This window comes from Rattus norvegicus, chromosome 16 (assembly GCF_021556685.1).
Source record: "Rattus norvegicus strain SHRSP/BbbUtx chromosome 16, alternate assembly SHRSP_T2T, whole genome shotgun sequence".
NCBI classification, from domain to species: domain Eukaryota; kingdom Metazoa; phylum Chordata; class Mammalia; order Rodentia; family Muridae; genus Rattus; species Rattus norvegicus.
In genome coordinates, this window is record NC_141549.1 from 7571973 (window position 1) to 7599277 (window position 27305).

Consider the following 27305-nt stretch of genomic DNA (forward strand, 5'->3'; position numbering starts at 1 on the left):
GGAGTCTAGGGTCCTAAAGACGGTCACTTGTGACCAGTGCTTTAGTTGGGCACAGATAGTGTGCTTGAGAGTAATTATGGTGCTTTTATGCTGAAATTAAACGGGTCCTCTGACATAACCAAAGTAGAGAGTGCTGGTTTTTATTCACAAGTATTACATTAAAAAACACATTTATTTATTTATTTGTGTTTGTGTGTGCGCATGTACGTTCGCGTATACATGTATGTGTGCATATGGAACTTAGAGGACATTATATAGTAATTGGTTCTCTCCTTCCACTATATAGGGCCTGGGAATTGAACTCAGGTCATTAGGCTGGTGGCAGGTGCCTTTCCCCGTTAAGCTAACTTGCTAGTTTTACAAATAGTAGATTTATTGGTGAATGTTGTTATATGAGAGAGACTTGATTTTGGGATACTTTGTTTTTTGCAAGACATTTTGGTAAACGATATGAATTTGTAAGTTCGTGATGGACCTGCTGGTGTGTTTCTATAGGTATTTGTTGGTAATGACACTGTACCTTACAGTGGGAATTCAAAGTTAGCACAAATGTATGTCCATTAGTTACTATTCACTACTATTAATTCACACGGTATGTTTTATTGTTGTTCAGGTACTTGAAGAAGCAGAAGCCCAACATTTGTATCAGTCCATTTTACCCGACATGGTGAAAATTGCACTCTGTCTGCCAAATATTTGCACCCAGGTTAGTAAATGTAACTTCCTCTGTGTTTTCCTTGGACTCATGGCAGAGGTGGGAAAGGGGCTTCTGCTAAAGATGTGACAGCTTTGTGCCCTGGAAAAGTCAGAGGCTAGAGAGGACACTGCCAGAGAGCATGAAAGATGCAGCACTCAATTTCCAGTGTCCTTTTCCGCTGCTGCAGTTTGTTTACTCAGACTCCGTTTCCTCCATTTGGTTAGACAACGTCTTTTAGAAATCATTATTTTAAAACGAACTAGTGGTTTGGTATATTTTTTTTCCAAGATTATTTAATACTACCTACATCCTTCACCTTCCTCTGAAATGATACATTGCGGTAACAGTTGACGTCATGGTACCTCTTAACTTTGCAAACTTAAAGAGCCAGGCACTTGAAAGGCAGGGGCAGGAAGATTGCTATGAGTTCAAGGCCAGTCTAGTCTACAGATCGAGTTCCAGGGCAGCCAAGGCTACACAGAGAAACTGTCTTAAAACAAACAAACAAATAACAACAACAAAAACCAAAAAGAAAGGAGGGAGAAGAAAGAGAGAGAAAAAAGAAAGAAAAGAGAGAAAAGACAAAGTACTATATTTTATCATTGTGTTTGGAATGCATTCGTTATACATTGCTCCCTAACAGATAACCTCAAAGCTTAGTAACTTAAAGTAGTAGACATGTTTCTTAGTTTCTGTTGGTCATGAATTGAAAACAACTTGGTGACTAAGCGTGGCTTTTAGTCTCTTGTGGTTGCAGTCAGGATGTCAGTGAGGACTGTGGCCTTCTAAAGCATGTGCTGGATAGGGTTCTCTAAGGCTCGGTAGCTGACTTCCTCAGTGCACTTCCTCAGAGCATAGGGAAGCTCTGGTGCGTTTTAGGGCCAGATCTTATTCTGTGTCACTTCTGCTAGTTTTCTGCTTATTGGAAGCTAGTCACTTAGTCTAAACTATACCCAAGGGGAAAGAAATTAGACTTCTCCAGTTTTTTTTTAATGTAATCTTTATTATTTTTTGAGAATTTCGTATGTGTAAACTATATTTTGGTCATACTCTTTGGCTCCCCTCAGGGCCTTCTTTCAGATGCCCTCCCCCTTACCTTCCCAACATCATATATACTCATCCCATCCTTTTTTTATGACCCATTGAGTATTTAGTGCTGCCCATCTGCTCATGGGTGTGTGTTTGTACATGGGTGTGTGCATGCGTGTGTGTGTGTGTGTGCTCGTGTGTGTGTGTGTGTGTGTGTGTGTGTGCACGTGCATGCATAGGTGTGTGCATGGATGTGTAATGCCATTGGAGACTTCACTTCATAAAGGAGTAGTAAGGAGCCTGTGAACACATTTTAAACTCTAGAGGGTTGTGGTTTTGTTTTTCATAGTTTTCTTCATGTGTTTTTTCACCACACTGGACTTGTCTTTCTCTTCTGTTTCTAGGGCTAGCTCCCTGTACTTTATTGCTAGCCAGGATTCTGCTAACACTTGTTCCACAGGGGCCCTGTGGATATTTTAGACTGAGCCATTTCTGGGTGTATAGGATGGTAGCACTCATTGCACACCTGAAGCTCTAAGCACATACCTTGGGGATAACCACAGATGTTCAAAACTCGTCCAAATGCCTCTTGCTTGGGCCATGTTCTCTTCAGTCAAGACCCAGTGATAGAACGACCTTCACTATGCATGCTTGTTAGCATTAGCGTTTGACTGATGTTTCCAAGGCGACCTAGCTTGGGTTTCACGTCCGCAGTGCACTGGGTCTGACGTAAGGTTGCTGTTATTAAGTAGAAACAGTTGTTGTTATCTGTCTGCTAACGCTCCCGCTTCATCCTTTTCCCGGACTTCCCTTGCTTGAGTCACACCAAGTTATGTCTGTGTAACTTTTCACCCTGGCGTAGATCACCATCATTATTCCATTACTCTATTGATGACGGGGAGAAAGGTTTAATCTTACATTCTGTTCTTTACAGAAAAGTCATTCTCTCGGGAAAAACAAACATTCCAGTTTGAAGTAGAAATATGTTTCTGACAAGCTGAATTGTGTAGGCTTTCATTTAATGACTTGCTACGCTAACACTGTGGGCCAAATCTAAAGATGAACCTTAGATTCTTAAAAAGAAAATCAAGGGAGAATCGGATTTTGGACCTTTTGAAATACCTTGGTTTATAGCATTTACCCTCTTACTTTTTCTAGCTGGGTTGCCAGTAAGGTTTCTACTCTCTCGTTTCACTAAAGTGTGAGCATCTATGCAGCTCTTCTCACCCAGAGACAAAAAATTACTTGTTACTTTTTAATTTTTTTCTTTTTTCTTTTTTTCGGAGCTGGGGACCGAACCCAGGGCCTTGCGCTTGCTAGGCAAGCGCTCTACCACTGAGCTAAATCCCCTTAAAAAACTATTTGACAGGGGATAAATATTTGTGTGCTGACTCAATTAAAACTAAAATATTTACTAATTATTGAAATATTTTTATTGATAACTTGGTAAATTACAGTTAAAAGGTGGAACCATCTCCCAAAACAAAACAAACCAAAAGGTAGAATTAATCAAGAGTGTTTTAAGCCATTTATACTCTGTTGTCTTGCCTGATCTCAGAGCTGGCTCGTAAATAAATGATTTGAAGAGAAGCTAGAGATCAGTGTGAGCTTTTGGTTCCTCTGCCTTTTCTTTTCTCTTGTTTGCTTTCCCTTGAATTTTTTTTTTTTTTGAAGAAACAGTTGGATTGTGGATTTAACTTTTTCTTCTTACCATCAAGCTGTTGGTCTTGCACCAGTGCATGTCTCCTGTTATTTGGAAAGTTCTGCGGTGTTAACTGCACTCGGGAGGTGGTGCCTTTGGTGTGACCAAGCTGGATCCCTTGAGACTTGTGAGGACAGCAGCACTCTTGTTCTGAGTGCAGCTGAAAGGGAGAAGGGAAGAGCTCGGAAACTCTAAGGGGATTGATTATCTTAAACTTCGAAACTCAGGGGCACTGGTACATAATGGGCTTTCATCTTACCAGCGTGTGTTTGAAACCACAGTTTAAGGTTTAAATTAGAACAAAGCACACAGAAACAATGCTCAGGTCCTGTGTATTGTGCTTACGGCTCATGATGTTGGGATTGGTGCAAGAAAACATTTTAGACTAAACACTGAAGAAAAATGTCCTGCGTTATCCTTGACTTGAAGTGTTGTACTATGTAGAAAATTCCTCCATTCTTACAAATTTCATATAGTTAGTTCTATGTGGCAGACTTCACATGTTCTGTTAAATGCTTTAGTATTTGGTTCTCATGAAGAAATTAGTAATAGGCAGTTTGATTTAAAATAGGAGGGAATTGACTTATTCATTCAATCATTAATTATTTTATCTAGGACTAAGAGACTCGTTGCAACATTTTTAATGTCAGAACATAACATATGCAATAATAGTTAAACTCAGGGTTGCATCTTATTCCAGCTTTTTTTTTTTTTTTTTTTTTTTGGTTCTTTTTTTTCGGAGCTGGGGACCGAACCCAGGGCCTTGCGCTTCCTAGGTAAGCGCTCTACCACTGAGCTAAATCCCCAGCCCCATTCCAGCTTTTAAAATCATGTTTGCAATGGCAATTTGTTAAAATATTTATTTATTGAGGCAGCCTTGGTTTTCACTGGTAAGTAATGTTTTGTGTTCTCTTCAGTGTCATTATTGATTAGAAGTCTGTACCTTGTCAGATGAATACTTTTTCCCAACATCTCTGATAATCAGCCCTTGATTTTCACAGTATTGCTGATTTAAGGTCTCGAGAGCGGCTTGAAATTATTCCTGCCTTAATTTAGAGAATGTGATTTGCTACCTCTGCCTTCACAATTGCTAAACTAATTAGTGCTTTTCTCATCTGTATTTTTGTTTTCCTCCATCAGCCAATACCACTTCTGAAACAGAAGATGAACCATTCTGTCACGATGTCACAGGAACAGATCGCCAGTCTTCTGGCTAATGCTTTCTTCTGCACATTCCCCCGACGGAATGCCAAGATGAAATCGGAGTATTCTAGTTACCCAGACATTAACTTCAATCGGTATGTTTTCAGAGAGGACCTCATGAAGGGTGGAAGGGACGGATGTTTTTGAATGATTTATCGTAGGGTTAATAAGCATTTAATTCAGGTTATGTTTTGACCATTCTTTTTGCCATGATAATTAAAGTTCACAAGGTGAAGACCTTGGTTGGAATCCTGGAGTCAGTAAATCACAACCAGGCTTCATCTCAGTGTCCAGTGTCTGTGTCTCTGCTTAGACCGTCCTCTTCTGAGCGCTTGCGTTCCGTCTGCTGCAGCTCCACTCGATTATTCGTAGGCCTCTTGCATATTATAATCCTATGTGAAACGATCGTTAAAATGGGAATAAAATCCTTCATTTCTGTAAAGATCTTATGTAAGTATATAAAGTCACTGAGCAGGGTGACTCATGTCTTTAATCCCAGCACTTCAAAGAGGTCAGAGGAGGGTGGATTGCTGTCAGTTCAAGGCTAGCCAGGGCTACCCAGTAAAACTCTATCTCAACAAAAAGATTATAAAATCTTGAAGGAAATTGTGTGTGTGTGTGTGTGTGTGTGTGTGTGTGTGTGTGTGTGTGTATTCTCTGTGTTGTGTATGTGATGAAAAGTGGGAGGTTGCCACGGACCACTCAGACGGAGAACACCGAAGGAGAAGCAGGGCTCTGGTACTCAGGAAGGCACAGGTTGGGTGCAATGACAGGCAGACACAACACACTCAGGGTGGCTTGAATCTGCTGCAATTTTACTGAAATCCGCTTTGTGGTTATATATAGTGCTTGAACAGGAGCTAATTTTTTGGTCCCTTGCCATGGTACACTCAAAACAATAACCAAGAAAAAGTTTAACAGTTTACATGAAGTTCAGAACAGAAAGCAAGACAGGAAATAAATTTTCCTGAGAATCGGACTGGTGCCAGATGGTGGTCATAAACCTCATTTACCTCAATCTCTAAATATCATCTCTCGGGTAACAACAGGACAACCAGCTGTAAGGAATCTTTAGTCTTTTACTCTCTCTTAGCCAAAATTCATGTAATTGTCTTTTTAAAGATAGGATAGTTCCTTTTGATAATAGGCAAGCACGGGGACGTGATCTGGCCAAGCGTTCTATAAAATTTAAAGAATAATATAATACTCTCTTCCCATCAATATTAACCCATCTGTCACCTTCTTCATCACATGTCCCTGTGTAGGGCAATGGCTCCGCAGTAGTCCTGTATCTACTCAGGCTGTTTCTACCTGAAGGAGGGGCCCACCACCTTCCTCTAATTAAATGATGTTTTCTTCCATGTAACTACTTGATAGGAATTCCTAAATGTTTGGATTTTTATAATTGACAGGACTTTCCCCTCTAATAGCTAGTGCCTTAATTCTTTCACTGTCTAGGAGGTCTGGATTTTCCACAGTTGATTCTTCCTGTTGTAAGTTATTGATCACATCTCCTAGAGTTTCATTCTGATTCTACTTAATTTTTGCTAGTGCTTTCAAAAGGGGCACGATCCATAAAGACCAGATCAGGTCTCAATGATCCTGTTAGTAGAGAAGGAAACAAAAGAGCCAGTATTTAACTCCCGATCATACCCATTCCAATCAGCTAGGCAGAGTCGAGCAGGAAGTGGCCAGGTGTCTCCAGGAGACCACGTTCTGAGGAGCGCGTATCTCTGGCCTGCTGACCACGATTGCTTCATGTCAGACAGGCTCCACTGGAGCTGGCCCAGCAGGAGGTGACTATTTTTTAATAGATATTAATTTATCTATAATTTGTGAAGAAGGCAAAGGAATATTCAAATTATTTGTCCGATTAAAACATTGTGAAACTCTCAATAAAGTTTTAGACTTCAGGTACTTTCCAAATGAGCATTCTATCATCTGCCCCAATGAAAGCATTATAAGAAACTTTATTGGCAAATAAATGCCATGTTTCCCCTTTTATTTGCACTCCTGATTCTTCAGCTCTCAGTTTCTCTTGCTTTGTCTGAGTGTATCTATGGAAGTGGAATAGAGTATGGATAATCCCTGGTAAAAAGACAGGTCTTCAGAAAACTCTTCTCTGTTCCTCCTCCTTTGGAGGCTGAGTGTAATGCTCTGAAAGACCCACCCGTGCTTCGGTTCTGACGGTGTGTTACTGTAGGCACAGCCATACCATAAGCAGAGAAAACATCTCAAACAGTTTTATCATCAAAGTAAAATGCTCCAGTGGAGCCACTTACTGTAACTTACCTTTCATAATAGTGTAGTTTCTCCAAAAACTTACCTGTAGACTTTTAAGAAGTGTTGCAGAAATAGAACCCAAGAGTTCTTGTGTATAATTCATTTAGTTTCACTTTGACATCTTTTGTATCATCGTAAAAATTATCACAACTGGGCAGTTAAAACTGGTTTAACACAATTAGCTGGCCTGTGTTGCAGTCTTATGAATTCTTAAAGTTCTTCTGTTACCCCCTTTCTAGTCTACCTCATAGCTTCTTACATCACATGTGTCTGCTTAGACTCCTCCAGTCTGTTTCTTAGAATCTTTCCTTCCTTTTGTTCTCTGGCCTCTTTGAAGAGGTCATTAGTTATCTTATAAAATGTTTTCCATCTGTTTGCTAATGTTATTTTACAATTAGAATGAAGTCATGCTCTTCTTTTGTTTTTATTTTCTGAGATAAGGTCTCACTGTAGATCATGCTGACCTCAAATTCTCAGTGATTGTCCTTCCTCAGTCTCTCTGGTGCTAGAGCCATGACGTAGGGCTAGGCCAAGGCTTTGGGCAGAAAACTCATCTTGTGTCCTTCTCAGCCCTTCACATTAATGGGCGTAGAGTTCATTTTCGGGTTGGTTCAGCTGGCAAAGGTCTCCTGGGTTCTCCCACTGTAAAAAAAAAACAAAAACAAAAAAACCCAACTACCTTCTGTGTTTATTAGTAAAAGTAAAACACTGCAAATGACCTCATATTTTTCCATACTAACGTTAGCATCTGTTGGTCAATCTTTTATGCATTTATTCTGTCAGTGTTTGCTAGTTGTCATTTTTCTGTTTTATTTTTTGTTTGTTAACTAGCATTCATTGTAAGGAATATCTGTTTCTTAACTCCTATATTTTTTAATAGCAGTTATTCATTTTGTTATTTATAATTTTTTGATTATGGAACCAATTAAGAAACAAGCTCATACTTTTGACAAAATTCCCCTATCTTTTTGCACATTTTATTTCCCTTTAGAGTCATATAACGTTCTAGGTTCATATCATCTATTCCAAGCCCTCAAATCAAATATTATTTAAGGCTTCTCGAGTCCTTTTATTTAGAGACTAAAAGCTCTATGTGTCAGTGGAGAAGTATACTCATAATTCTATACAGTGTCATAATGTTAATTCCAAAGGCCTTGTGTTAAGTATTTTATAATTACAAAATTCTTCTCTCTCTCTGGAGATGAGAAAAATTCTAGAATTCAGCTGATACAATTTTTTAATTAAAAAAATTAAGACATTTCAATACATTTATAGGATTTTGGAGGTTTTGGTCTTTTGTTTTCATTTATCTATTTATTTTTGAGACAGGGTTTCTCTATGTAGCTCTGGCTGTCCTAGGACTTTCTCTAGCTCTATAGACAGGCTCGGAGTTTTGGGACTAAAGACATGTCCCACCACTGCCCAGCTTCACTTGCCAGGTTTTTAAAGCAAATGAAAGTATGAAATTATTTAAATATGAGAATACTCTCAGGCCACCCTAATTCTCGTTATATTAAGGGCTCTCAAACACTAAGGCATGAATGAGAGTAACTCTGTTCTATCAACTCTAAAGGAAGCATTAGCAATCAAAAACATGTTACCATTGTAAGAGGATTTCCTTTAAAATCCCATGGTCAGCAAACAGGGTGGTACCCTTGCTATGTCATGTACTCTAGTTCTACTAGTGTCCATTATGAGGAGCGTTTCCAAATTCTGACAACAGTTGAGCTTACAGGGTGGTGTTTAGTCTGTGTAGCCTAGACAGACAGTGAGCAGCCACTGTATCCCTCACTGTGTGGTAAGCACACTAGGGTTACAGGGACCTGACAGGCTGATTGGATCATGCTCTTGAGCACCAGGTTCCTCCCTCTGCTTGTGAGCTGATGCGTTTAAATGACCCTAACCTAACAAATGACAGGAATGAGTTCCTAACCACTGATGTGGCTGTTGTGGCTCACTGTCCTTCTGTCTGTGGAAGTTTCTAGGCAGGGAAGTTTGCATAGGAATGAGGTTTTGGAGAGCATATAACTCACCTATAGAAACTTGAACACTGTCTTCTCAGGCCTGGTGCTTTCCATGTCGCAGAGTACTCAGAGAATGCTGAAGAAATGAAAGGCAAGGCAAAGTTCCCTTTCCCTACACTTCTAGAAGATTAAGTACAATAAGCCATTTGTTAAACCAATTCTGTATTATTTTCCCTCCCCCCCTCTTCCTTCCTTGCTGGATTTTATTTACAATTCCGACATCTGCAGTTCAGGAGAGGGGGTGAGGAGACGATGTCTCAGTCTCAAGTGAGATATGTCTAGCTACTTGAGTGAATATGAAAAATGGTGAAAGTATGAGGGGGAGGCTGACGTCAATAAATTGACTAAGCCTTCCTTCTTTATTTATTGTTGTGTTCTTCCAGGCCTGCTTAGTTATGTTAAATACCTCTGACCTTTTCCCCTGCTTGCCTTTCTCAGCCTGAACGTTTATATAAAGGCTTCCAATGTGATTAGCATTGATGCTTCTGAAATCACATGGAAACTAGATGGTCAGAGATAAATTGTGGGTCTCAGCAGTGGGCAGCCCAGGAGGCTTTTGCATCTGCCTCTTCCCTGAATTGAAAATGCTGCTGGGGCCATATGGCAGAGGGCCTCACAGAGGAGGGCTTTCTGGTTCCATCCACATTAGCACTTGCTTCTGTTTTCAGGAGGTGGTTATAGTGCTTTGGACTTGATGTACTATATACCAGTGGGGTCGAGTCTTGATTTATAGAGAGGTGTGTGTGTGTGTGTGTGTGTGTGTGTTTTCAATCTAATTCCAGTAATGTTTTCTTAGCATTTCCACTCATGGGAAGATTTTATTTAACCGTGTTTCTCTGTAAGTGTGGAAGGAAAAACACATTAATAACTAGCTGACCCTTTACTGATTTCTCCCCTAGACAATGCAAGATGCTCTATTTAGGAAAAAGTTAGATTGTCTGACTAGCTTTTTCCTGTTGGCTTTTAAAGTAATATGTAATTATTATGTACTGAAGCGTGCACTGTCTTCTCTACATGAGCAAGGACTATGATGGCCTGGCTTAATGTACAAATCTGTATACATGTTGCTCTCTAAAAAATGCATGTCAGCTCTACATTCCCAGAACTTTGAAAAATGTACAGTAGGAAAAAGATGTTGGAAGTTTTAATTAGATGATGCCTCCCTACCTGTCTCTCTGTGTTTCTCTCAGGTCCTCTCAGTGTCCAGGCCCAGGTCCCTCAGCCTCACTCTTCACTCTCTGCTCTTCTCAGTCCTCCCTCTTTCTTTTTCTTACTCCCAAGGCTCTGTCCTTAGATTGTTTATCATTCTCATGGTAGCATTTTTCATGTCCATTTCCAATGAATTCTGCTATTTTTACATGGTACAAAAATAGGATAATTCATTTTATTTGGGCGGCTATGCTTAGTGGAGCCAAACTGGAGGAGTGTCACAAAGATTTTAATCCTATTTCTCCTGATTGATGACTACTACTACTATTACTACTACTACTACTGCTCCTCCTCCTCCTTCTCCTCCTCCTCCTCCTCCTCCACACACTCGTGCACACGCACACGCACACTTCCTTCTAGCCTCTGTAGGAAAATGAAAAATGCAGGACATAATGGTGCACACCTCTCATCTCCGCACTCTGAGGCAGAGTGGGTGATCTCTGAGTTTGAGGCCAGTCTGGTCTACAAAGCAAGTTCCAGGCCAGCAGGCTACATATGAAGGAGGAGGAGGACCATGATGATGGTGAGGCTAGGCTAAAGGGATGGCTCACCAGGAAACGTACGTGTCACACAATCCTGCTACCTGAATCCCATCCCCTGATGCCATGCTGGACTGGAAGAACTGGCTTGCAGAAGTTGTCCTCTGACCCCTATACTTGCACCATGACATTTGTGCAGTTGTATATGTGTACACACACAGAAAAATACTTTTTTTAAAAAAGAAACTGACATTTATATTAAAAAATAATCTCAAAAAGCTTATTTGGTTACACAATAATTTGAAATTGGGCTTGGAATAGTAAATAAATATACATTCAGGAACTGTTTGGTTTATATCACTAAGACTTAGAATTGGGAATATTGTGCTTGGGTGGTTGGGTGGTTGGGTGATTGACACAGTGTCATGTAGCTCAGGCTAGCCTTGAACTCACTAGCTGAGGTTAACCTTGAACTCTTATTTTCATGCAATCCTAAATGCTAGGGGTGAACTTCCATGCACTGCCATGCCACCTCTGTACCTTTAAGACTAAAGTTTGTAAAGTAAAATGCTTCACTCATTTGTAGTGATAATGATAGCCATGTCATGTTTTAGAAAATTCCATGTTGCCAGGATAAGCATCTTATCCCAGGGAGCTCCTAAGATTAATAATTTATGATTGTGGGTATGAAATATGAGGGCTTTTATGTGATGTTTCAAGTAGCTGACCATATAGGGGACATTTTTCCTTTGGAGGAATTGTTCATTAAGGGCAGTGGTCATTTTTTTCCTTTTCCGTGGTAGTCATATTAAAGACCTCCCCCCTTAGTTGAATTGTATAGTGCATCTGTTTGTCCCCAAAGGAAAAAAGACAGTGCTTGTTCTCTATTCCTACTCTGTTTTTTCTATTAAGTAGTAGTTTTAGAGAGGGATTTTTCATAGAGACCAAGATAGTTATTGATATAGGATGTTTACTTAACTGCCATGTGACTTCTTCATTTGTCCTGCCATTTCTATTTAAACAGATTCTCTTCTGATTAACATATTACAGAGGAGATCAAGCTGAAACCCTTACTTTTACGTCTCTTTTTTAGCTACCAGTTGGATATAAGCATATTTGTGTTAAGTGTTTTAGAACAACAAATCTGAACTGAGTAAAAGTTACCTTATAGATACTGTAAAACTTTTTAAAGTAGAGCATACATTAGGTTAAAATTCTGTACAGTACTGGCATTTCTTTTAGGCGATGATCATACAAATCATCTCTCCAGAAACTGACTCTGAATTCAGACCCCTTTGCTGCATTCCCTTTCTGTTTTCTAGGTTCTCTGTGAACTGCCCCTTTCTGCACTCTTACGTAAGATTGTTCTTCTCATCATGGAAAACGGTGCCCCTTTTACCACTTACTAAAGCATGACTGGGGGCAGAGAATCTCCATTATTTATAGCCACTGAATCTTTACATGCTTTTCAACTGCCTTGGAAAGCTAGGTCTTAGACCCAAAGTGTGCTTTTGTGTGAATTTTACAGTGAACTACTTACCCAGGTCATATGCTTCTACAGCCCTGCATTTCTTTCCTTCAGATAAATTGAATTACGTGTTAACAATAACAGTGCCATGCCATTACATAGAAAACAGAATTAAACCTTGCAAACCAGGGTTGCTGGACACTGCAGCAGAGAAGGCTTGGGCTTTGTTGCCAAGCAGAGATCTGTGTTAACTCAGAGTGCTACATCCAAACAGCACAGGTGTTTACTTTTTGACAGTTTGGAAGCTAGACATCCCACATCAAAGTGCTGGTGGTTCAGTTTGAGGTTAGGGTTCCTCATGTCTTGTAGACCATGCCTTCTACCTGTCTCACTTGCTGTCTTTTCTTAAAAGGACCCTAGGACTGTAGGATTTGGACTCTTCTCATCTAGCTCCTCCTTTTCCGCTGCATACAGGCCTTATTTCCAAAGAGAGGCTTGTTGGGGGTTTTGAATTCAACACAGGAGTATTGGGAAGACAGAAACATCCAGTCCAGAACAGAATCTGTTTAATTCCCAGAGATTACTCATTCTCTTCGTCTTGTCAGAGCTGGCTGTGACTTGACTCATACTTCCTTTACTTTATTACAAACACGCAGAAAGACGATATTTCTGAGATGCCGTTTGTTTGGTTATAAAGCTGCTTAGCAGTATTATGCATTATAAATAGTGCTCTCCATAAAGACGTTAACTGTGGCCCTGGAGGACACCAGGGACAAGACGGTGCTGTGTTCCTGGAGGAGTAGGTGCTTCCTCAGGGTGTGGAGGGTCCTGTTTACAGCCAGGTCAGCTGCTTTTCTGAATCCCCTTCCGATCCACACTGGTGCTCTGGCTCTCCAGTTCCAGGACTGCCTTCTCCTTCTGCAGGAATTTAATTTTAGTGTTTGATTAAAAACAGAAACTTGGTGTTTGTGAATTACAAAGGTCTTTTCTTTTGGTCTCTTTCAGGTTGTTTGAAGGACGTTCATCAAGGAAACCAGAGAAACTGAAAACACTCTTCTGCTACTTTCGAAGAGTCACAGAGAAAAGTAAATTCCTTTCACTCATGACTATAATTTTTCTTGCCAATGGTGAAAATTCAAATCAGATAACCTGGGTTATGTCTTATGAAGTATGCTTGCTTGCTCAGCCTTCCTTGACAGTGACAGTTTACTGTACCGGGGAGTTGGAGATAGTGACAGGCACCCGTGCGGACTGTGTTTACCTGACCAGCAGCAGACACTTGCTGAGTCACTCCTGTGTATTCTGGTCAAGCGAAATGAGCGTTCTTCCTTTCTGCTCCTTCAGCTTGGGATTACCTTAAATCACATCTTGAAGTCATTCTAAGATCACTTACCCCTTTAAGTACAATGTTGCTAAATATTGGTCAAAGTTTTAAAAAGAAGTCTGGTAAAGATTTTGATATTTAAGGGAAAACCATATTCTTTCTTAATAAAGTAGTGTTTATAGCTTACTTAGTTTTGCACCTTGTACTGAAATGTTAAAGAAGATACAGGTTTATTCCAGCTTATAAAAACACAATTAAGGGGTTGGGGATTTAGCTCAGTGGTAGAGCACTTGCCTAGCAAGCGCAAGGCCCTGGGTTTGGTCCCCAGCTCCGAAAAAAAGAAAAAAAAAAAAAACCACAATTAAATTAGAATTTGCAATTATTTGCTTAAGATGTGACCTTCGGGCTGGGATGTTTGTAGAGGACTGGCAAGGACCTTAGCTTGTTTCCCTATTGCCCAGGTGGATAAAAAGCCATAGTGATGGCAGGCACTTGTAAACCCTGTGTCCCAGAGACAGAGATAGGCTATTCCCTATGTTCCCTGGCCAACCTAACCTAGACGGCCAGTGAGAAACCCTGTCTTAAACGGACAGACAGACAAACAAATGAACAAATGAAGGAATGAATGAGCGAACGAATGGATGAATGAATCGAGGTTGGCAGTGCCTGAGGACTACCCTTATGTTCTTTGGCTTATACACATAAACACAAATACATAAACATACATATATACACATGTGCACATATACACATATGTGCATGTTCACACACACACAGGTTGTTGAGGTAGGATCTCATTGTGTAGCATAAGCTAGCCTTAAACTCAGAGTTCTTCTGTCCCCCCACCCCCTTTAACTGCAAGAATTACAATTATATGATTCAGTGTAATATCAAGCTACTAATTATTTTTACTAACATGTTTTAGATATAAGTAAGTAATGAAAGCTGACTTTTCTATTCTGAGGATCAAATCATATATTTCTTTTCTAAAATCTAATTTGTTTTTCTAAGTTTTAAGACTTTTGTTTTTTTAATTTTAAGATTTATTTATTTATTTATTTATTTATTTATTTAATATGAGTACACTGTAGCTATCTTCAGACAGACTAGAAGAGGGCATCTGATCCCATTACAGATGGTTGTAAGCCACCATGTGGTTGATTGCTGGGAATTGAACTCAGGACCTCTGGAAGAGCAGTCTGTGCTTTTAACAGCTGAGCCATCTCTCTGGCCTGACTTCATTTATTTTAAGGAAAAATCTAAAAGCTTTTGTTTGTTTAACTAGAAATATATAAACCCTCTAGAAATGTATAAATCATAAGCCTGGGAACTTGGAGTGAAGAAATAAATTATGTATACATAAATAAATTTATATAAATAAAAATGTTTTTACCCCTCCTGCCCTGCATACTCATTTACTTCTTTGCAGAAGTACAGAGTGGTGTTACTGTAGATCATGATATGACTCCAGCGGCTGAAGGCAAAAACATGGAAGGGATGAAAGGCTTGTAGTAAAGATTCTGTAGCCTCCTGTACAGAGACTTCAGAAATCGATTTAAAGTTCCATAACGCACTGAACTATAGGACACCCGTCTATGATAGGAAGTGCTATCAGACTGTGTCTTTAAGGAGAAGACGCTCAGAAGTGGTGACTGTTAGAGGAGCTGGCCCACAGAACTAGCATACAAGGATCAATGAGAAATCAGCCTGGCTCTGTACAAACCTGCACATCTCAGCTATAATCTTGGAGAGAGGGGTGGGAGAATCTCTGAGAATTTGAACCTAAGTTTTAAGTGCCAAGTCTGGAATCCTGCTACCTGTGTGATCTGCAAAGGCCTGCAACAGGATTGAACCCAACCTCAAGTCGGTGATGCCTCAAGTTGAATATAAAAGCACGTGCCAGTCATTTTTGGGAAAGTTCTGTTTTTATCCAGACCCATGCTTTGAAGCTCCAATGTGAAATAGTATGTTAGTTTCAGAAATGTAATATATGAAAAAACCAAACATAGCTTTAGAACAGATGAGGCATAATTCCAGCAGGGCTCGCTTCGCAGCCTTGTTAAACATGTGTGTTTAATATTTATGATGAGGACTTCAGGACTATAAGATTAATAGCTCCTGAATTAAATTTTTATATAGTTTAGAAATAAAGAATCTTATAGGTTAACTATTTAAACCGTGGTAACTCAGCCATGCTCTCAAGGTGTTGTGTTCTGTTTATCACAGAGCCATACCTTTCCCCTCTCTTGCTTTGCCTGTGGTGTTTATCAGTTTCTCTTAGTTTTTCTGTGCATTTGTCTTTAAAAATCTAAATGCTATTTTAAGATCTGTGTTAGCAAGAAGTCCTGGTTCTCATACCACTGCCCCCTGTAAAATGGCGTTGTTCTGTATGTTACCGGGAATAAGGAAATGCAGAGTTGTCTATGCTGAGCTTTCACTGGACTCCACGCTATCACCATAATAGTTTCTGACATCTCTTTCTTATGCTTAAGAGCCTTTCCCCTGCAGAAGGAAGCAGGCACAGCATCGGCCTTTTAGTTTGTTCTTCCTTGGTCTGAAGCAGACAGATTGCTTCTGGCTAGATGACTTATATTTTTGCTTTTCACTGGGAAAAAAACAACCAAACAAAAAACAGTAAACCTAGCCGATTTTTTTCTCCAAAATTGTTATCTTACATTTAATTTTAATCCTTTTAAGTCTATTTTTTATTTAAAACATATTTTCCCTAAATTCTTTTAATTTTTTAATTTTAAAAGTAGTTCCCTTAATTACTTTTATTAACACAGTGACTATTTATTTGAACAGAGCTATTGACATATGTAAGCCAGTGACATGCTCTAAAATGACATGCCCAGGAATTAGTTTTTAAATCTTAAGACATTTTACTTCACTATAAAGCACATAAATGTGGATCTGTTAACCAGTTTTTGAGTATAGGGTTAATTTTTTTCTTTGAAAAGAAGTCTATAAACTGGAATTCAGTCTTGAATTTATTATTTATACTAAACCAACTTTTCAGTTTTTGAAACATCACCAAAAACTCCCAGCTGTCAAGTTAGACTATTGTACTGTTATCTGTAGTTCTCTTCTGTGAGAGGTTATTATTTTATAGGAGATCCTAATGTTAAAAGGCAGGATTTTTAGTCATCATCTTGATGTACAGCTGATCTTCTGTATCCAGAGCTCACCAGCTGCAGATTCTGTATGTCACAGAATGAACGTCATCTAAGAATGAATTTGACCTTCTGCCTCCTCTTCCCCAGGTCTGTGATCATACACATACGCCACTGTGCCTGATTCTACCTACTTTTATAGGTGTGGTTAGTCATATTCCTTTGTTTGAGTATATTTAAGTTAAAATTAATACTTTGTGTGTATGTGTGTGTTTTCTTTTATTGCTTCTGTAGAACCTACTGGATTGGTGACGTTTACAAGACAGAGTCTTGAAGATTTTCCAGAATGGGAAAGGTAATAATAAAAATAACCATCAACCTTAGAACTATAAGGTCTATTTGATTGTGGGAGAATTCTCTTGTATAGCTCTTAGGAACATGGGTTTCTGTCTCTAGCTGCCCAAAGAGTTTCCTCCCATAAATAATGTGTCCGGGTTCTTACTGTTAATGTGTGTCTTTTAATGAGAGTCTTCTGACATTGTTGAACCTTCTGAAGTGCACTCGGTTTAGAATTGAGCTTTTGGTGTGCCGGTGCCGCTGCTGCGTGGGCCATCCCGCTCCCCCGGCACCTTTGGCAGCAAAGGTTTATATTCTAGTGGACTGTCTTCCAGAGCTTTGGCATGTCAGGAATTTTGAGGTTTGATTTTTTTTTTTTACCCCCCATGTGCACAATTGGCAGATTTTGTGGATTCCTCACTTACCACAGTTTTTTCCCCCATTTTTCTTATCTGATAATTCTCAACAGAATAATAGCCAGTTTGATTCAATCCACATTTGTAAGATCTTTAATACTATGAAATAGCAAATATATTTCCTAATCTAGAGCAAATCATTGGATTAAAGAAAATGGGCCAGCTTTTTAAATACAGAAAAAGATATGATAAAACTTACTATGTCTATATTTTAGGTATATATCTCATGTTAAGAAATGTCTCTTATTTTAGATATTTCTTCATAGTTTGTACTTTTGCTCATAGTTGGTGCTGGAGGAGAATGATTCCTCCCTAGTTAACCTGAAAGGACCTGTGTGCTGGAGGAGAATGATTCCTCCCTAGTTAACCTGAAAGGACCTGTGTGCTGGAGGAGAATGATTCCTCCCTAGTTAACCTGAAAGGACCTGTGTGCTGGAGGAGAATGATTCCTCCCTAGTTAACCTGAAAGGACCTGTGTGCTGGAGGAGAATGATTCCTTCCTAGTTAACCTGAAAGGACCTGTGTGCTTAGGTGATACTTGGCTCATCAGAGGTGGTTACTTAGGAGGTGGAGGAAGAGCTTCAGAAGGCTGAGCGCATGACTTAAATGATTCTTAGTAGAGAGGAGTGGGTAGAAGAAAACGACGTGAACATACAGAGGGCATAAGCCAGGACAGATGTATAGAGAGCCATGGCGGGTAGAGGTGAGAGGGCCAGGAACCCCCAGGATGTCAGGATGCCATCCTTTCAATGATGGAGACCAGAAAGGCTTATTGATGGCAAATTCATTGTTCTCACTCTGTGCAACCCATTGTTAGCTCAGTATCTGACACTGCCTTCCACCACAGTCACCTGTCTCTGTGTGTCCCTTCCCCTGTCTTCCCCCCCCCCCCCCCGGCATGCGGCTAGTGAATCCTATTTGTAAAGTTCTTTAGCATTTGACCTTTGCTCAAACCTTAAAAGTGCTTTCTTGATCTCTACTTTTAACATTGACACATGTCTGTACTGACTTGTTTTGGATCATAACTTCGCCTTTGACATACCTTGATTTCATTGGTTTCTTTTAAAATGTGGTGTCCAGAACTAAACACTTTACTGGTCACCTGTCTAGTCTAGAGCAGAGCGCTTTGCTGAGATACAGGAGCCAAGGGATACAGTCTGTTTTATTGGTGCTTGGGTTTTTCTCTATATGTCACAGTGCCCACTAGCCTGGCACTAATGTAAAGGGCACTGTTGTAGAGAAGGGACTGGTGGGAATGCAGGCACTAGTAATACAGTAACAGCCCCTGGGTGACACTGAATGTCCCTTTAACTCAGATAGGCAAGACCTAACTTGGTACCTTTTAGCTGCTTCATGAGTGAGTTGGGGAATGTAATTAAATTCAGTCTCCCAGACACCATAGAACCAGGAAGTGCATTTACAGAGGGAGGATGGAGGAGACATAAGGATTGTTAGTACTGCCAAGAGTACTGGACTGTGCTGGCCCTTTCCCGAATCTGTGTCTGCTATGTTCCAGTTAGTCCTTTAATTGTCAGCAGGTACCCTACCCAGGCTTAATTAACCACAGAGAGCCGTAGTCTGTGTCTTTGATCCTTGTGGCAGGAGCACAGGGTATTTTCAGAGACTAAAGTGGATAGCTACTAGGGACTTAAAGGGTCTGTCAAACCATTTCCCAATTATAGTGAGACTGGTGCACATGGTTGCCGACCTCACTGTTGAAGAAATGGTGCCAACCGTAGTATTTCCTGATTGACAGCTCACAGTTTCTAGATCAGGTCTCTGTCTTTTCAGTTAAATCCATAAAGGCAGTGTTACCTCTGAATGAAATGACTGGGGAACTAGGGCCATGAAAGGGAAGTTTAAAAAAAAGCCTAGTTTAGTTCCATTCCCAGAACCCAGAAGAGTGAACGAGAGACACAGTCCCCATAAGTTACACTCTGACCTATACACAAATATTGTGTACTTGGGCACACACACACACACACACACACACACACACACACACACACACACGTGCATAAAAAATATAATAAAGATGCTATTATACAACAAAACCTATAGACTTATACAAAAAATTATATAATCTTTTCTAAAAGCACAATATGCTATTAATGGTCTCAATGAATGAGAGGCCACGGGTTCAAATCTCTACTGCTTTTCATTTACTGTTTAAGTAAGTCAATTAAATGCTTTGTGTATTTTTATTTTCTATCTATAAAGTGGAAGTTATTCTGATAATTAAATGATTTAATCCAAATAAAGGTTTTAGAAGTTGTGTTGAACAATTAAACTTATTTAAGTTAAAGAATTTATTTAAATTAAAGAATTAAACATTAAACTTATCTGCCCATTAGGCTAGAGTTTGGCCACAAATATTTGTGGGCTCAAAATTTGGATGTTAGTAAATCTCAGCAGTAAATAAAGTACTTCTAGATTGTGTGTGTGGGGGTTGTGTGTTAGTGTGTGTGTATATTAGTGTGTGTTAGTGTGTGTGTGTGTGTGGGTGTTAGTGTTTGTGTGTATTAGTGTGGGCATGTGTTAGTATGGGTGTGTGTGGGGGTGTGTGTGTATTAGTGTGTGGGGGGTGTTAATGTGGGTGTGGGTGTTAGTGTGTGTGTGTATTAGTGTGTGTGTGTATTAGTATGTGGGTGTGGGTGTTAGTGTGGGTGTGGATGTTAGTGTGTTTGTATTAGTGTGGGTGTGTGTTAATGTGGGTGTGTGTTAGTATGTGTGTGGGTGTTAGTGTGTGTGTTAGTGTGTGTGTTAGTGTGTGTGGGGGGGTGTTAGCGTAGGTGTGGGTGTTTGTGTGTGTATTAGTGTGTGTGTGTGGGTGTTAGTGTGGGTGTAGGTGTTAGTGTGGGTGTTAGTGTGTGTTTGTATTAGTGTGGGTGTGTGTTAGTGTGGGTGGGGGAGTGGGTGTATTTGTTCACTATCTACTCCAAAATCATTATAAACATCCTATTTAAGTCAGTGTGGGTCTCATCTCTATCATAGCTTAACATAATATAGCTTAAACCTTTTTATTCAATAAGCAATTGAGGGAGCTGTTGGAATCTACTAAGGAAAAAAATGTCATCTTCAAATGTTGTTCATGCAATTATTAACCTGATATATAACAGGCCAGTCTCTCCGTAACTATAGTTTATGAAAGAAAAAGAATTGTGCTGAGTACTTAGTTATGCTTAGTGGGGTTATCCGTCAACAGTGTTAATATAAAAATTCTATAGATCAAAACCCCACTGGCGTCTCTGCTTAAGCACTAGTTATCAAACTCGTGAGAGTGCAGGCAGTCGTCAGGTCCTCGGTATTAGATTGCAAGCTCAAGCGCAGTAACATTTCGTTTTCCTATCTTGAGAAATTTTTAATTGTTAATACCATGTAGGGGAGAATGCTGTTCTGCCTCATTTTAATGCTTGTCCACATGCTTTAGTGAAAAGTGGGAAGGCCAACGCAGGGAATAGTAACGTTCACTTCTGGCTTGAGATTGGGGTGCTTTCCTTTGTTTGTTTGTTTGTTTCATAGTTGTTTGTGTTCTCAGATTTATTTGTGCATTACTTATCTAAGAAAATACCTTCTACATTGTAGATGTGACAAACCTCTGACACGCTTACATGTCACTTACGAGGGTACCATAGAAGGCAACGGCCGAGGCATGCTCCAGGTAGGTTCCTATCACAGGGATGTGCACATTTGAGACTCCTCTTATCAGGTTTCTAGCAGTAAGGGAAATTTGAAAACCTGTTTGTCTCCTGAATTGATTTAATGCAAAGAGGTATAGAGAAAAGCAGAACAGATCACTTTGACAGCTGCTGTTTGCCTGTGTATGCTCATGTGCCTCTCATAGAAGCTTTTGACAGAAAAATCCCAAGGTCTGGACAGCAGCAGTCCTCTTGGTTCCGACAGCGATTGTGGACTGACAGAGGATGAAGTTCCTAGGGTAGGGTCTTGACAAGCTGTCAGCAGGCAGTTTTGTTCTTTTTCTTTAAAGGCTTGTTTTTGCCCTAAATCATGACTAGTTTGAGATGTTTTTATGCCACCAAAAGCCTTGTTGGATGTAGGAGGCAGACATCTAAGACTGATTGATAAAACAGATTTCTTCCCATATAGAACACTTTCAAAACACATGATGTAGCTATTTGTACTATCTTTTCCCTGTTGAAAAGCAAATAATCCTGTCTATTCCTTCATCTTTGCTGTGAAGTTGTTACTATCATCACCTTTCCCCAAAACCTTCAAGAAATAACAGTTAAGAAGCCAGGCATGGTGTACTCACATGCCTGTAATCCTAACGTTGGAGAGTCCGAGGCAGAAGCTTAATGAGATCGTGACATACATTCCAAAGTAACTGAAAAGTCGTATTCTTTCTAGAACAGTCCTTCATGTAGACATATTTGCAGATGTTTTTAAATAACATCTGAAAAGAAGCATCCTCTGTTTTGTTTGTTTACTTTGGGTTGTAGAAGACAGATTCTCACAGTGTTGCTAAGACTGATCTTGAACTCACTCTAATCCAAGGTGCTCTTAACCCTAAGATCCTCCTGCCTCTGCCTTCTGAGTACCAGGATTATGGACCTGCTCTACACTGCCCACTTCTGTTTTGTTTTAAATAACTTTTCAGATGGGTGTGCTGGTACATGCCTGGAATCCCAGTATTTAGGAGGATTGCTGCCAGTTCAAAACATAGCATGTTCAAGATCTGCATGAGCTATAGCAGGGCCCTATCTCAAACACAACACACACAGACACACACCGACACACAACACACACATGTCTGTTCTTTATATTTGAAAAAATTTTAATTAATCATATAATTTTTCTTGAAAAAGAATTTTTTCAGTGTACTTAAAAATTATTCTAAGTGAATATCGCCTTCTGCTGCATTTCCTTCTTTATGAGGTTCTTTCCTACATTAAAGGCTTGGTAAGATGAGAAAGGCATACTGTCCCTCCGAACTACGCAGAGCTCGTGCTGGTTAACACCACAGGGATGCTGGCCTCTCACACAGAACAATTCAGCAACAAGTCATTCACCCACAGTCAGGGTCGAGATTCTCCCCATTTGCCTGCAGTGTATTATAGCTGAAATATGGGGCCCTGGTACATTAAAAGACTACTATAAAGGCTTCTCGCACTATTAATTGCCCTCTACCCATGCCACATCTCCCCAGGAGATCAGGGAATATTGTATCGCAGTGCTCCAAGAGCTCGTTATGCAATGTGTAAATTATGCTATGTTGAATGGCAACAACAAAACCTTTGTAAGGAGTGTTATCATTTCTCTTTTCATCAAGTCACAATGCAGAAACTTAGTAATCTGAACAAGTACCTTTAAAGTAAGAAACTTGGGAAATGAAACACTCATGTGCCTGCGCTTGTGTACTGGAGTATGTTCCTCACCTGTCACAGAGCCCTTTATTGAGAACTTTTGTAAGTACTAGCAGCTGTAGGTCTTTTTCTTTTTTAAGCTCTTGCTTTAACAGTGTATGTTTATGTTCACCTTTCAAGTAATGACTGTCTTTGGTCTTTTTGTCAAAGAGCGGACAATAGCATCATGTGGCATATTTTCACAAGTATTATCGAGTAGTAGATAAGTGTGACAGATTGCATATTTTTATTTCAGTTATCTACCTGATTCCAGTAAAAATCTCAAACCCCATCTGCAGTCATAGAAATATTACAATGATGGACATGTACTTAGTTTTTCATTTCTCAAATGCTATCCATTTCATTTCTGAAATTACTAGGTTTCTCCTCTTTTCTGTATTCTACCACAGCCCTATTTAAGGCCCTAAAAGTTTCTCAGTAGATATCTGGTCAAGCTCTTTGCTGTTAATTTTACGTTCTTTCAGTGTATTCTTGAGACTAAAACTTCACCTGAGTTTTCTTTTTTTTTTTTTTTCTTTTTTCTTTTTTTTTGGAGCTGGGAACCGAACCCAGGGCCTTGCGCTTGCTAGGCAAGCGTTCTACCACTGAGCTAAATCCCCAACCCCCACCTAAGTTTTCTTAACAAAACACTGGTCTAAGTTGCTAAATGAATCCTTCCCAGACTAGCCCATCATTCTCTATAACCCCCAGTGCGATGTCCTCTACACTGCAGGAGCAATGGGAGGCTGTTTACAGTCCTCTCCAGCAGTCGTTCACCCCGTCAGTATTCTGTGTCCCCTCAGCCTGTCCACCAACTCAGGACTGGATGCTGCTTCCGATTGTAAACCCACATTGGCTCCTCTGTGCTCAGAGTTTACTCCAGTCCACTCCTGAGAAGGCATAGCGTCCACATGCAGAGCTTCATGAGTAATCATACAGTCTCCCTGCTTATGTACTTGACTCCCACTCAGACTGCAGGGCCTTTCAGGCCAGGGACCAGAGACTTTTGAATTTATCTTTGTGGCAGTGGCCATCAAACCCAGATCCTTGGACATGGCCGGACAAGTACTGTTTCACTGCAGGCTACGTCTCCAGTCCTAGGACTACATAGCTTCTTATTTATCTCATAGGTTCCAGCATAATGCTTAGTGAATGCTTAGTAAGCAGGACAGTTCTAAGACACATTACCTATGTCTGGACAGCTCATCTGTAGGCGTGTAATTTGTCAATAGACTAGTTTCACCAAAATCTTTTTTTCTATGTAAGATAAATAATTTTTCTAGATGTTTAGTTTCAATTTTAGTAAACCAAATACGTGGTTTCCTACATATTCATTTCAATAATTTGTCAATATTTGTTAGTATGGGTAAAAGAAAGAATATGTTGTCTTTTTAAAATTTCTATCTTTGTATACTTTTTGCTGAATTTATGTATTCTTGTTCTTATTCTTTAAAATTGGCTTCATATTTTCATTCCACTGCTTTAGAAAATGCAAACAATAGGGGTTGGGGATTTAGCTCAGCGGTAGAGCACTTGCCTAGCAAGTGCAAGGCCCTGGGTTCGGTCCCCAGCTCCGAAAAAAAGAAAAAAAAATGCAAACAAGTTTTGAGAGATCTTACATTTTATAATAGTTGAAAAACTTATAATTCATGATAAATCGTTTTACTTGAATGTCTGTGTGTGTGTGTGTGTGTGTGTGTGTGTGTGTGTGTGGTGTGTACACTTGTGTAAGGCTTTGCATTCTCTGAGGGTCATGAAACGCTTTAGTAGGGATCAAGCTCTTATTCTGAAGAACATTTGCCTACATCCCGAAACAGGACATCATGCTGTTTACACTTGCAGTAAATTACAAAGATTAATGGACTTAAATCTTTTTTCTTATACTAGATTTTATCCACACCCCCTCCAGTTGGTTATATTTTCTAAAGTAGCTGGTAGTATTCATGCAACTTGGAATGGGGTTTAATTTGAAACAAAAATTTTATATCTTGCGGGGTCATGGTGGCACTCAGGAGACAAAGGCAGGTGGATCTCTTGAGTTCGAGACCAGCCTGGTCTACAGAGTGAGTTCCAAGACAGCCAGGGCTGTTACACAGAGAAAACAAAATTTTATTCCTTTATTTTTCCACAGAAGAAAAACAACTACTGAAAGTTAAGGTTTGATTGTTTGAAGGTCACTTAAATTAGTCAAAGGGAGGTTGAATAGTAGATGTAGGGAAATGACCTGGAATACTCACAGCAAAACTAATCTGGATTTATGACCCCAGGGATACAGATAAGGTGTTTATTTAATATTTTATCTAAAAAGCTCTATTTTCCAGGTCCCTTAGAAAGTTTTAAGACATAAAAAAATTATGCAGAGTTGTTCGCTGTCCTGAGACAGAAGGATTAAGCAACTGTAGTCACTCTTTAGGAGAATTTGGGGACTGGTTTTCATGGAAAAGAAAAAGGTTTGGTCTGTAGAGTATGTATTTCTTTGTGATGTACGTAGATGTTCAGACACTGTTTAGACACTGTATTCTCTCCAATAGGTGGATTTTGCGAATCGTTTTGTTGGAGGTGGTGTAACTGGTGCAGGACTTGTACAAGAAGAAATCCGATTTTTAATCAATCCTGAGTTGATTGTTTCACGGCTCTTCACTGAGGTGCTGGATCACAATGAATGTCTTATTATCACAGGTTAGTGTGTGTGTGTGTGTGTGTGTGTGTGCGTGTGTGTGTGTGTCTACACAATGGGGTAGTTTTTCCTCATCTTGAATCTCTACCATGAAGATTAAGAGCTGCCCAGGCAAGGCGTTTCTCTTCTATGGGCATTAGACCCAATATTTTATTTTTATTTTTTAAAAATTGGGGGAGGGGTGTTGGGTGTTGGCTAGCATATTACAGCTCTTGTGGAGGTCAGAGGAGAACTTAGGGGTATTGGTTCTCTCCTACCACATGGCTTCCAGGGTTGAATTCTGGTCATGAGCTTGATGACTCTATTCACTGCAATGTCGTGTTGCTTGTACACCAAGTCGTTTAAATTTATTATTTATTCTTGTTATTTGTTTCATTGCTGTTACCTTATTTTCTTAAAATGTCTTGAGTAGTAATACACTGTATCCCCTATCTTTTATATTTTGGCATATCTAAGTGCACCTTTCATTTGAGTAACTAAAAGAACATACCTATAGGAAGCCAAATGTTTCCTCAGTTACCGATGCTTTTTTTTAAGCCCATAGAATTGAGTTTTGTTTTCTGTTGTGTCTTTGAGATTAATGCAGGAAACTGTAGTTATAGGAGATTTTGGATTATTGTTATAAAATGTCTTCTATGACGTATACAGATGTGCATGAAACTAACTTCCATGCAGAGAGGTGCATGGTAAAGTCTAGAGCGAGCTGCAGCTTTGCTACACACTCTTGGCCTTTGGGATTTGCAGGAAACCTTGAAAAGAGTATCAAATTTTCCCTTTTTTTGCTCTCAGAAGTCTTTATCTTTTACGGCTTTATTCTGACTTCTCTGGGTATGGATCTGTTTGGTTTCACTTTACTTGGCATTCAGTGAGCTTCTGGAATGCTTAGATTTATCCTTGTCATCAAATTTATTAAATATGTGGCCATCGTGTCTTTTATTTAATGTTGTATCTGAGTGTGTGTGAGTGTGTATGTGTGTGTGTATGTGAGTGTGTGTGTGTGCGTGTGTATGTGTGTGCGTGTGTGTGAGTGTGTGTGAGTGCGTGTATGTGTGTGTGAGTGTGTGTGAGTGTGTGTGTATGTGAGTGTGTGTGTGAGTGTGTGTGCGTGTGTATGTGTGTGCGTGTGTGTGAGTGTGTGAGTGTGTGTGTGAGTGTGCATGAGTGTGTGTGAGTGTGTGTATGTGAGTGTGTATGTGAGTGTGTATATGTGAGTGTGTGTGTGAGAGTGTGTGTGAATGTGTGTATGTGAGTGTGTGAGTGTGTGTGTGAGAGTGTGTGTGTGTGAGTGAGTGTGTGTGTGTGTGTGAGTGTGTGTGTGGGTGGAGCCTGGAGGACAACCTTGGACGAGCGCTATCCTCAGGACGGCCTTCCAACAGTCTCTCGCTGATCTGGGGCTCACTCTGTAGGCTAGGCTGATGATAAGTCTCTGAGATCTCCTTGTCTGTGCCTTCTCAGATACAGGATTGCAGGCAAGGGCCACCGTACCACCATGAGGCTCAGACTCAGAACCCATCTACCAAGCTCTTTCCCAGCTGAGCCAAACCCTAGCCCCAGGGCCCTTATGTGTTAACGTGTTCTTTCTGCCCTTCCCTCCTCTCCAAACGGTGTGCATATTGGTACACTTGATGTTTGTACTAGTCTCTGGGTCCCTGCTCATTTTCTTCATTATTCATTTTTTCTCTTCCTCAGATTCAATTGAATTTTGGTTGATTTATTGATTTATTTACCTGTAATGTGCTCAAATTCTTCCAGAGGATTTTTTTTCTGTTATTGTACTTTTCAATTCTAGAATTCCTCCCAATAGTTTGTCTCTATATTAATGTGTCATTTTAAAGAATTTTTAATGAATTTATTTTTTTATTTGTTTATTTGCATACATGTATGTGTACATGCCGTGGTGTCATTTAGAGATCAGAGAACAACTTTCAGGAGTCAGTTTTCTGTTTTCACTGTGGGTTGTGAGGATCAAGCTCTAGTTGTCA

The 27305-nt window shown here is 39.8% G+C and overlaps 1 protein-coding gene across 6 annotated transcripts in view; it reads left to right on the top strand.

Annotated features, from left to right (window-relative positions):
• Parg (poly (ADP-ribose) glycohydrolase) overlaps positions 1-27305 on the top strand; it is a 107843-nt gene that overhangs the window by 45937 nt on the left and 34601 nt on the right. For all 6 annotated transcript variants that reach the window (XR_015639595.1, XR_015639596.1, XM_087589236.1 and 3 more), the window contains 6 exon segments: positions 614-706; positions 4569-4726; positions 13100-13179; positions 16826-16886; positions 20869-20944; positions 25178-25325. Coding sequence is in view for 4 of the 6 variants with exons in the window: in XM_087589236.1 (XP_087445362.1) it covers positions 614-706; positions 4569-4726; positions 13100-13179; positions 16826-16886; positions 20869-20944; positions 25178-25325 (616 nt within the window). In the remaining 2 variants the exon portion in view is untranslated.